The 12,425-nt window shown below is 44.9% G+C and overlaps 1 protein-coding gene across 1 annotated transcript in view; it reads right to left on the reverse strand.

The window, feature by feature from the left end:
• LOC121916184 (ephrin-A3-like) overlaps positions 1 to 12,425 on the reverse strand; it is a 91,866-nt gene that overhangs the window by 9,175 nt on the left and 70,266 nt on the right. Inside the window, exon 3 of the mRNA XM_042441005.1 lies at positions 2,843 to 3,132. Within this exon, the coding sequence (XP_042296939.1) occupies positions 2,843 to 3,132 (290 nt within the window). The remainder of the gene's footprint in view (positions 1 to 2,842; positions 3,133 to 12,425) is intronic.

Consider the following 12,425-nt stretch of genomic DNA (forward strand, 5'->3'; position numbering starts at 1 on the left):
CCTGGGTTGATGATGTACCAGGTTTGGGTGCTGTCTTACCAAGGTTCAATACCAATAAATATTTAGGTAACAGCAACTACATTGTCAAAAGCAAGACAAGTCAATATTAAAAACACAAGGAATGGGAACAGGGAATGGATGCACTGAAAAAGCTCTGTGGTTTTATGGAATGACACTTAAGAGGGAGAGAATCAAACAAAGTGCAGAGCACTGAAGCCAGAACCAAAGAAGGCCCTGATGTCTTGAGTACAGGTCAGCCGTACATCCAAGGAGCAACCTCAAAGAGGTGAGTGCTGGGTATGCAGATGAGTTGTCTCTCCCCAACTACCCACCCCAAGAGTCACTGTGACGTAGTTTGTCCCAGGAAGGCTTGGCCCTTGTGATGCTACTCCCAACTCCACAAGCAGAACCTAGTCAGGGGCGCCCCCTGGCGGAGCAGAGCTACATGAACCCAATTTGCTCAGCTGGGAACGTGGGTCCAGTTCTGGACACCAATATTCAAAAAGGATGTTGAGAAGCTGGAGCGTGTCCAAAGGAGGGAAACCAAAAATGGTGAAGGGGTCTGGAAACCATGAAGCCCTCTGAAAAGAGACTTAGGAAGCGGGGTATGTTTAGCCTGGAGAAGAGAAGGTTAAGAGGCGACACTCGGAGAGTGGTGGAGGCACTTTCTTTGGCGGTCTTTAAACAGAGGCTGGATGGCCATCTGTCAGAGGTGCTTTGATTGTGAGTTCCTGCATGGCAGGAAATTGAACTGGATGGCCCTTGGGGTCTTTTCCAACTCTATGATTCTATGAACTGCCAAACAGTTACTGGATTGAGGAGGAGGAGGTGCCCTCAGTGACTTGGAGCTGAGAAATCTGGGTTTGAGCTCCCACTCCACCATGAAAACTATGGGGACAGGGATGCCACCAAAGCAATTTCTTTCAACCTGACCTAGCCTCAAAGTGTTGTTATGAAGGTAAAAATGGGCTGGGGAAGACAATCACAGAAGCAAAGTTGATCTCGTTGAAGGAGAATAACAAACACACAATATTTTTTTTAAAGCATCAATTAAATGTACACCCACACACAATAAAGAGTGGCCAGGATGGACAGAATCTGTGCTGAGGGAAAGAGAAATCCAGGGTAAACTGTTGGTGACATTGGAAAAGCTATTTTTTGGCCATTAGGAGATTCTGGGCACTGCAGTTCCAACAGTAATGTCCAAGCTTTGGAAGACACTGTACCCGATGCTCCCTCTCTGTCGGCTTTGCTGGTTAAGACTGATGGCATTTGTAGTCCAACAACATTTGGAGTTTCCCCAGCCTCGAATCTGGTGACCCTGGCTATATGAAGCAGTCCTAAAGAACAGGCCCCTCCAGGAGGCTTCTCCAAGTTCCCTGGCTGTGCTCTTCCCATCTCCCAAACCCTTGCTGCTCAAGAGCTTTCCAAGCTGCAATGTCAGGAACTGAATCCAAAACTTTCTGTGCACAAAGCCATTACTCAACCACTGAACTATGGCTGCTCAGAAATTAGACTCTTCAGCCTACTGATGAAGACCAGTTGGCATAGTAGTTAAAAAACAAGGATGTTTAACATAGTAGTTAAAACAAAGATTAAAACAAGGGAAAATATGGCTCCATAGATTGATGGACTACAGTACCTATCATCATGCTTCCCCATTGGCTACACTGGCTGGAGGTGGGAGCTGGAATCTAATAGCATCTGGCTATCCACACCTTCCCCAGTCCTGGGTTAGAAATCTCCCTCTGAAGCATAAAGTTCAGCTCTAAGCCTAACCTGCCTTGCAAGGTTGCTGTCAGGATATAGTGCCAGGAGATGGGGGAAAGGATGGTGTATGTCACCTGGTGCTCCTTGGAGAGTGAGTGAGTTAATGTGTGTGTGTTTGCACGTGTGCACATGACCTGAAGTTGCCTGTTGATAGCATGAATTTTTCTTAGGCAAGGAATCCTTAGAGGTGCTTTGCCAGTTCCTCTCCCTGCAATACAGCAGATGGTCTCCGTTGGTAGTCTCCCATCTGAGCACTAACCAGGCTGACTCTGGTTTGCTTCCAAGATCAGGGGAGATCTGGTGTCTTCAGGGTATTTAGGTCTCCTTGAAGGGGTGGCGTGATTTAAAAGGCCAGTGAAAGCTGGTGCCTCCCATGGCAATGGATTTGTGAGTCTGCTTTGGATGTTAGTCTGGTTTTTTAAATCTACTAGTCAAGTCTGGAGAGGGTCTTTAAAATTTTGGAGTGGATTCAATACCTCCACTGACATGGAAGCTCCCCCCCTCCCCCAGTAAAACCCCTCACTCTGTTTTCTTGAAGTTGTTATGTGCCTTCTAGTAATTTCCAACGTATAGCAACCTCTCTCCCTCAGGCAGCTGTCAAGCCCTGGAAGGCCACCATCAGTGCCGTTTGCTGGTAGGAATTAGGAGCAATTCAGATAAAGAAAATTTAGCTGATTTGGGATCTGGGGAGGAGGAAATGGGTACACTCCATCCATAAGTGCACCCTTGTGCACATCACGCGGCACATATGACGCTATGAGTGCGCCATTGGCGCCTCACGGCGTCATATCCACGCCACAAAGAGAAGCACCATTTTGGTGCTTCTTATTTGCAGCGCGGAGGAGCCTCACGGTTTGGACACTGGGGCTCCTCCATGCTGCAAATGAAGGCAGAGGCAGATCGCCTCTTCTGGGCAGCCTGTAATCCGCCAATGTTTGATTTTTATGTACTATATAATGTTGTTACCCGCCTCGATCCCCAAAACGGAAGAGGCAGGATATAAATAAATATTTCATTCATTCATTCATTCTTTCATTCATTCTACTACAATACTGTCTGAGGTTCAACTTACATATGTAGTAGTACTCGTGGCCAGCATGAAACTCGTAGCCCAGTGAGAAGGCGCTGTACCGCTGGAACTTTTCTGAAAACTTGATGGGGCTGTGTGGGGCGTGGGGGCGGTTGCACTCCCAGCGCTTGAACCCCTGGCTGATATTGCATGTCCGGTAGCCCTCATGGTTCACCATGTAGAGGATGTACTGCTCCATGCGCCCCTCTGGCACCGAGGCGTTGTAGTGCGGGCAGTAGATGTCCAGGTAGTCGTTGACGTTCACTTGGACGGTGTAGCCCTCCCGTCGCAAGCTAGGAGGGAGAAGAAGAAAGGGAAAATCAGAACAGAGAACCCCAGCCAAAGTGCAGACAGATGTTTCTAGGTCCTCCAACAGCAGAGCTTTTAGTAACCCATTAAAAATTACCATGTTGCCCAATTTAATTACATTTCCCAACACTGAATTCAATTTTTACTCCTGTAATCCTTCCATTTTTTAAGGAAAAAAAACAGTGACAGTTATTCTTTCATGCTCTCTTTTCATTCATTGCTTTTTAGAGGAGAAACGGAGGATGGATTGGGGCCCATTTTTAGCGATTTTACACCATTCAGTGATGTTAGCGATTAATGGGGTTTTAAGCAACAATTAACACACCAAATTAATTTTGTAAATCATCCTTTCATGTGTTAACATTAGCAAATTAATTTTCATTGGCGATCTAACAGTAGCACGCTTCAAAGCGCTGGCTGGAAGCTGGAGGGGGTACATTTTCCAAACAAGGAGAGAAACAATTAAGAGAACACGGAAAGCAGGCACGTTCCTTCAGTGTTTACCCCCAAAATGACAAATTAAAGAGAATGGGGCTACCCTAGTAGAACGCAGGGAAGGAGTTTTAGACAATCTCCTGGAGTGGCAGTTGGACTATAACCCCCATCGTCCCCAGGCAGAAAGCCCGATCATGCAATTGCTTTGCAGTTATATCATGCAATTGCTTTACAGTTATTCTGAGATGTTTTCATTGTAATGGAGAATGCCAGATATGCAGTGGGAGAGATCAATATACTGTAGAAATAACTGAGAATGGCAGTCTCAGACACCTGGATGAATATGGGTAGAGGAACGCACATTTCCTCAACCCAAAAGTTGAGGCACATTTTATAAACACCTTTTAAAAACACCTTTACAGCCTTACACTGGCTGTATTCTAGCTGAAAGACTGTATTTTTCTATATGAGCCAGGTAGGTTTCTAGGTCTTCAGGGAGAATTTTCCTTCACTCTCAGTGCATTTGGTGATGGAAAGGGCCTTCCTGGTGGCGTCAGACATTTGGTTCGTATCCCTTAACATAGCAGAAGGATCTTCAAAATTGGCACACTGTGCTTTTATCTTTTAAATCATGCTTTTCATGTGCTCTAAGCTGTTTCAATGATATGGGTTTTTCAATATGGAATGGGCCCTCCACATTTGCTGGAGTTAGGGGCACAAGACTCTTGTGAAAGTGAAAAAGCCGCAAACAAAAAAAACACTACTTCTTTTTTTTACCTGAGAGACCACCTCTCTTAGGATCACAGAGTTGGAAGAGACCCCAAGGGCCATTCAGTCCAACCTGCTACCATGCAGGAACTCACAATCCTTTGGACACAGTCCAGTTTGTTAACATCCACTTTGAATTGTGGTGCCCAGAACTGGACACAGTATTATTCCAGGTGAGCCATGGTTTCCAGGCACTTCACCATTTTGGTGAACGATGGAGAGTGATGGAATCTCCTTCTTTGGAGGTTTTTAAACAAGGCTGAATGGTCACCCGTCAGGGATGCTTTGATTTGGGTCTCTTCCAACTCTATGGTTCTAATTAAAAATGTAATATATATATGACAGTGGCCTTTACAACGAAGTACAATTTGCCTCTATGATCCTCCTCTTCCACATCTGCGTACGTAAATGCCATTTCGGCTCCAGCCCCAACCCAGTGAACAGCCAGCATATGTGATACATCAGGATGCCATGTCATGAGATGTCCATTAGAGGCCGCAGGACTCAATACATCAAAATGACACCTCTCCATCCTTCTGCTATTCCTTCATCCTCAAAACAAAAATGAAACTGCCATTCTTTTCAATGGGGAGCAACAGACCATCCCACTGGGATTGTATACCATAAGCCAGATCCAACCGCCTGTCATTATTGTACCCTCAAGTCACGGCTAAATTGATCTCGCAACTCCACAAAAGCTGAGAGTGCAGACTTTCGCTGAAACAATTAGATTTCACAGTGGGCATTTTTCATTTTACCAACCCCTCCATGTTTCTAGTCCTTCAGGTTTTAAAGAAAGGCTTCGGAAGTGATTGGACATGATCTGGCGAAATTTCAGATCAAGATTGTCGGCAGTTGTGGGGGAGTTTGGTCTCCCATACTGCCGGCAAAAACCACAATTAAAATTATGCAAAGTTAACGTTATGTAAAATATGTTCTGTTTGCATAACTTATGCAAATCTTTAGAATCTTGTCCCTTTTGGGGAGTGGGGGATAGAGATAAAATTGCCTTGAGACAGAGTTATCTTAGACTTCCTGGTTGAAATTTCCACTCAGCTCTAAAACTAAGGGAATTCCCTTAAATCAGCTGCATTCGCTTGCTTTCTCGGCCTGTTCTAAGTCACAGGGTTGTTGTAAAGATGGAAGGAAGAAAGGATGATCAGACACAATGGCCCCAGTCAGATCCCACCCAAGAAATCACCCATTTACTTTTCACATCTTCTGGACTTTAACTCCCATTACTCCAATCACTGGATATGCTGGTTAAGGTGCATGGGAAATGGGAGCCACAAACATTTGGAGAATCGTAGAAACATAGAGTTGAAAGAGACCCCAAGGGCCATCCAGTCCAACCCCATTCTGCCATGCAGGAACTCACAGTCAAAGCATCTCCATTGACAGATGGCCATCCAGCCTCTGTTTAAAGACCTCCAATGAAGGAGATTCCATCACTCACCAAGGCAGTGTGTTCCACTGTCAAACAGCTCTTAGTGTCAGGAAGTTCTTCCTAATGTTTAGGCGGAATTTATTTTCCTGGAGCTTACATCCATTGCTCTGGGTCCTAGTCTCTGGAGCAGCAGAAAACAAGCTTGCTCCCTCCTTATTATGACATCCCTTCAAATATTTAAACAGGGCTGTCATATCATCTCTTAACCTTCTCTTCAATGGGAAACGAAGCCAAAGTTCAGGGAAGCCTGTCTTTGGCCATGATATAAAATAATAATAGAGGAGGTGAGGAGTGGTGTCAGGCCAATTCACTACTCCCAACAAGAATAAAACCAGTGAATTAATGACAATTATTCAGCAATCGATTCGATGATCTTATTCGAGTCAGGACTTTCAATTTGATGTAAGCTGAGGGTGCTAACCATGCCTACAGCCTTTAATGTTGCTGGGCTGCAACTCCCAGCATCCCTGGCCAGCAAAGCTACAGGCGAGGGTTGCTGGGAGTTGTAACCCAGCAGTAGCTGGAGGGCTGCATTTCACACCAACGTATTTCACTTTCAGCTTGTAGGGTGCAGACACACACCTAGGCCCCAGACCCCAAATCTCCCTTTAAGTGCTCCCCTCACACTCCAAGGCAGCTCCAATGGCCATGAAGGCTGAGAGATTCTGGGAGCTGCAGTTCAAAAAAGAACCTTTCCCATGCTCTGGGATTCATTGCTATTCCTATCATCCCCCATTACTGGTTATGCTGGCAAAGGATGATGGGGAGTAGAGTTCGCCTAGAGTAGTGATGGTGAACCTGTGGCAAGCGTGCCAGAGGTGGCACTCAGAGCCCTCTCTGTGGGCACACATGCTCTCACCCTAGCACAGAGTTTGCCAAAGTTTCTCACTAGAAAGCCAGAGGGACGTGGCACTTTGCAATAAATAAGTGGGGTCCGGGTTGCAGTTTGGGCACTCGGTCTGTAAAAGGTTCACCATCACTGACCTAGAGAAACCACCAGTCTCCCCACCTACAGAGCAGAGCTTCTTCTCTGTTTCACTCTAGCCTTGCCTGTCTTCTATCTCAATTAGAGCGACTAAAATACTTCCAGCCAAACAATTAATAAAAACAGGTGGGCAGAGGCGTCACTAGGGTTTGCAACAGCCAGTGCGCTAACTCACGATAGCACCCACACCCCACTGACCACCTCCCATGCCAAACTATACAAAAACCTTCATAATGTTTTTTTGTACTAATGTTACCTGTAAATTGCAATTCTCATATATAGTTACATGTACAGTATCCATTTTATGGTTTAGGACAAATTTGGGGAGCCTTTCAGGGGCCAGTTTTTTGCCCTGGAACTCTCTAAAGATGGCCAAAATATGGGGGGAAACTTAATAGTGTGCAAAATTCTCCAACTGGTTTTCAAACGTGTACAAGCACATCTCCGTTCACAAAGCCTCTGACAGGGAAACTTCTTTTTATGAAGTTTTAAAATGTCCAGCAGTGCCTACATTCTTCCTTTTATCATCTCTCTAGGTGTATTTTTTTAGTAACATCAGCATTGAGAGGTTGTTAAAGAAAAGCTGGAGAAACACAGATGTTTGATGCTGGGTTGCAGCAGTATGTCTGCAGTATACCATGCAATAAAGTTGAGTTGGGGGGGAAAGTGAGATACTTCTGTGTGAGATTAGCTTTCTTCTGTATCTGTTTAATGTTCACAAGCCACCTTGAGCACCAAGGCTGGTTTTGGGTTGGGAAGCACTATTTGTGAGTGTGCCTCCCTACAGCAGTCAACAGTAACTGCCTCCCAAGTCCCTTAGGGAGCATGTATATACAGCAAAGGAGAAAGAAAAGTGGAGAGCAGGTAAACCTGCATCAATAGCTACCCCACAAAACGTTAAAGATCCGTAAGATTGGCCACTAAAAAAGGAAGCGTAAGAAAAGTGGAGGCTTGTGGGAGGAATAAAACATCCCTGGATGTAATGTATTTCAGAAGAAGCCTTGTGGTGAGATGCAAAGTTTATGTTACCTGGTTATTTCATTCCACGTGTGAACACTATTTTGTTTTCAATATAGGTTTGCTGAAGCCTGCTGAACTGATCTTTTCTGTGGTGTAGGAGCCTATCCCTGTTCTTTCCATGTTACTTCTGCCTCTGGTCCCAAATTTTCTGCTAAACAAGTCCAGGAACCAGTTGCATCACTAGGGTTGGTGTCACCCAGTGTGGGTGCCAGGAAGGGGCTTCCTCACTCACCCGCTGCCTGGTGAGACCCTGAAAGGGCTGCTGGGGGGTGGGTGGCCAGGCAAGAGGGGCAATGATTGGGGGTAACGGGAGCAGGGCTTCTCGTTCAGGCTTCTCTATGGCTGTGGCTCCCTTGGCTAAGAGAGCCAGGGCAGCAGGAAGGGGCGTGCACCTGTCACCAACATGTGTCAGGGATAAATTCTTCCAGAATGTGCCCAAATAGCCTGGAAAACCCACAGAAAACGCTGGCCGTGAAAGCCTTCCACTTCATGACGGCTACTTTGTTTGCAGTTTTGGGAATTCAAGGAGTTTACCCGTTCCATAATTAATCAGGCTCTGTGAAACCAGAAGCACCCGACTCTCAGCCGCTGCAGGCTGTTGTCCGTGTAGAAATGACAGCATTGAGCCTAACGCCATGAGGCGTCTGGGCCGGCATTGATTGACGGCGCACGAGATCGGTCTGGACAGCAACAGTCGTCTCCAGAGCGCCTGGAATGGATGCGACCTGCTGAAGTCAGGCGTGGAAGACTCCAGCGGCCCTTTGGTGCCAGCCAGTCCCTTTGCCCATCCGACCCCTCCGTTCTTCCTTTCCCCCCGTTCTTCACATTCTCTCCTTTGCCCCCTTCTTTAGCTCATAGCAAATCAGGGGCACAGAAGATGAATTGGCCATGGACATGCATGTTAGATATCCATGGTTGCACATGCACTATGATTTATTCATTCCTTTTTCTCCCTTATTTCCAAAGCCCCTCCAATTGATTTTGGGGATGGGACAGGGGAATCCTATATTCTGCCACCTGTTTGTTATTCTTAAGTACCTGCAAGACAATTCTGACTTACGGCAACCCTACCATGAGGGTTTTCTTAGCAAACTTTATGTGGAGGAGGTTTGCCTTCCTCTGAGGCAGGGAGAGTGGGATTTGAACCCTGGTCTCCTGGTATCCTAAACATCACTCCACTTGGATGGCCCTTGTACTGTACTTCAGTATCCAGTATCAAAAGAACGGGGCCTTTTTCCAGGGGCGGCTGGCAAAGCTCCTCTGTTTTAATCTGAACTTTAAAGAAGACTGACAGGTGCTGAAACCCAAACAGCCTTGGCACATTTGATGGTTCCTCAAGTCTGGACTAAAACCCAGAGCAGCTTCATAAATAAATAAAATCTCAAATATAGTCTCTCTTTCTATTTGAGGAGAACCGTTTTCAGATATACAACATATAGAGAATTCTGCTCCGAAGTATACACAAGTGTGTATGCAAACACAATTCTTGTGATGGGGCAGGGAAAAAGAAAACTCCTCCTGTTGCAGAAAGGAAAACTACTGATCACGGATGAATTGGCTTTTGACTGTTTTGAGGATGATCACCAGCTAGTTTCTGGAGATCACTGGTTGAAAAAACCAATTTGGATCAATTTCAAAACTGGGATTCCGGAAATGCATTTACAGTACTTATTTATTAAAAGGATAGATAGACAGTGATCAGAATAAATGAGTCAAGAAACCAGTGAAAAACAGAAAGTACTGATCACAGAACGATAAGAGATGGATAGAAAAGATATACCTTTTGAATATGAGGTATAGCTACAACAAAGGTAGATTATAGGATAAGAAAAGAGAGTGATCAGGCCTTTTGCCTATTTGGTAATCATTCTCCCAGAAATATCTATTAGGCATCTACTCTTTTTCTGTCCCAATTCAGAACAGTTTTGGTGTGTGTGTGTGTGTGTGTGTGTGTGCGCGCACTTTAATTTGGAGTGGAACCCTATCCCTGTTGCTATTTAAACGCTATTGCTCATTCTGCTGACTGCACTGCATGTGTTTTCAGAAAGATATTTTAAAATATCATATAGATCTTAACTAAACTGCTTCTGAATTTGGGAATAAATTGTCTCAATGACTTAAGGCAAAGATTTAAAAAAGCATGGGGTGAATAATTTAGAGAAAATGCAATGCTGAGCCTTGCAATTTGATGACAACTTTAAATGATAAAGACTGGAAGTGGGGGGGGGGACCCACAAGGTGTTGAAGCGGGATTGCAGAAAAGAGGAGCCAGCATGGTGGAGTAGTTTGCATGTTGGACTAAGACTATGGGAATTGGGGTTCAAATCGCTGCCCAGTCCTGGGAACTCATTGCCTCAGGGGAAGGCAATAGCAAACCCCTCTGAACAAATCTTGGTTAAAAAAACCCAAACAACCCTGTGATACTGTAATCATAGGGTCCTTATGAGTCAGAAAGGACTGGGAAGGCAAACAACAACAACAACAACACCTGTAGAAGAGAAAGAAATAAACAGCATAGAATGGGCCAAGGAATGAAGCTATGAATGTGTGCTGTGGAATGGAGAAAGTCTCTATATTGGGAGAAAGGTGGGATATAAGAAAATAATAATAAAAATGATGATGATGATGATGATGATGATGGAGGTGAAGGGAGAAACTACCAAAGGGAGCAGTCCATCCCAACTCAAGTAAAAGCCTCCTTCTTGCTTTACAGACTGCCAAAATAAAGCTGCTTCGAGTCTCTTTGGAGGTATGCTATTTAAACGATGCATGGGTCCTAAGAGTCTGGAGGTCGCACCAAAGCTATGCTCCAGTCCTAAGGACTAGAGTGCAGCTTTGGTGCAGCTTCCGGATTCTTAGGATGCATGCATCATTTAAACAGTATACATCCAAAGAGACCCAAAGCAGCTTTATTTTGGCAGTCTGCAACAGGCCTAAGATTACTTTGCAAAAATAGCACAGCTGGCCCTCCACATTTAAGGCTTTGACTTTTGCGGATTTAATTACACTACTGGCAGATTTGATCAATATGTTCTCTCTAGGAATCACTAGGCAGTCCAGTGCAACTCTCCTGGAAGTTGACCACAGAGTTGTGTTGGAAGACCTAGAGATTATGAGAAAAAACACTTCTCGAGGCATTTGTAGGTCCTACAAAACAATTCCATGGTCAACCTCCAGCAGAAATTGACAACAGCGTTGCACTGGAGGGCCTAGAGATTCCTAGAAAGCTGTTCTCTCAGGCGAAAAGACAGTGGGTTTTTCTATTTGTGGTTTTCTCACTTTCACAGTGGTCCTGTGCCCCTAACCCCAGTGAATATAAAGGGGGGGGGGGCTGTAATACTATGATTGAGCAGGGTATTATAAATGGAATTTCACATGACTATGCAACCAAAACACTGACAACAACATAGACAAGCCCCTGTCCGCAAGGCATTCACAATCTTGTACTGAATAGTATGGAGTTGGGAAAGTAACAGAGAAGGAAACCAAGATAAAGGCAAATTTATATGCACCTAGAGACTTACAATCTGGTCATAGTAGGGCATGAGGGGTAAATCGAAGGTTATCCAGAAAAGGTGGGTTACGTGGAAGGAACTGAATGCCAGGATAAAAAGGTATAACACATGTGTTTTGGGGGTTCCTTGACTATTTCCACCTCAATATTCCTGAAAACAGGATTCAAATCCTGGAACGTGTACACAAACAATGATAATGTAGTCTCTAAACATGTGCAAAGTGCAGTCAACCCATCTCTCTGCTGGGTAGTTACTAATGCCACTACAGTTGGCCCTTCCCAATTACAGGCTTACCATCTGTGGACCCATGGATGGCCCTGCTCCATTCTTCCCAAATTTTAGGCCATCTTTGCATAGTCAAAATATGTAATGAAAAAGCAACAAGTAACATACCAAATAGCACAATGAGTAAGGCAAATGGTACTAGAACCCAACAGTGGGAAGAGGAAAAAACTCTTTAAAAGATAAATAAGGGGAATGGTCCATGTTCTTAGGTGTCTCTACATTAATGCACAGAGGATGGGAAATAAACAAGATGAACTTAAACTCTTAACACAGCAAAACAAATATGATATAACAGGCATTAATGAAACCTGGTGGAATGAGTCTCATGATTCAAATGTATTAACAGAGCGTATAACACTAGTGTGCTGTAATGGTTTGGGCGCTGGACTAGGACACTTGGAGACCGGGGTTTAAACCCCAGCTCCGCCATCGAAACCCACTGGGTGACCTTGGGCAAGTCACACTCTCTCAGCCCTCGAGGATGGCAATGGCAAACCCTTTCTGAAGAAACTTGCCAAGAAAACCCATGACAGGTTTGCCCTAGGGTTGCCATAAATTGGAAATGACTTGAAGACACGCAACAACAACAGCAACAACAACAAACAGACCAAACAAGAACTGTTAGAAGCAGAACCACTGGCAATAATCTCTGAGAATTCTGGGCAAACAGGAGAAGTCCCAACAGACTCGAGGGGGGCAAACGTTGTCCTCAAAGGGGGTAAAAAGAGGATTCAAATAACTACAACCCAATCAGTTTAACACAGAATCCCGGAGAGACGTGACCAGTGGGGTGCCACAGGGTTCTGCACTGGTCCCACTGCT

This window comes from Sceloporus undulatus, chromosome 9, assembly GCF_019175285.1.
Source record: "Sceloporus undulatus isolate JIND9_A2432 ecotype Alabama chromosome 9, SceUnd_v1.1, whole genome shotgun sequence".
Taxonomy (NCBI): Eukaryota; Metazoa; Chordata; class Lepidosauria; order Squamata; family Phrynosomatidae; genus Sceloporus; species Sceloporus undulatus.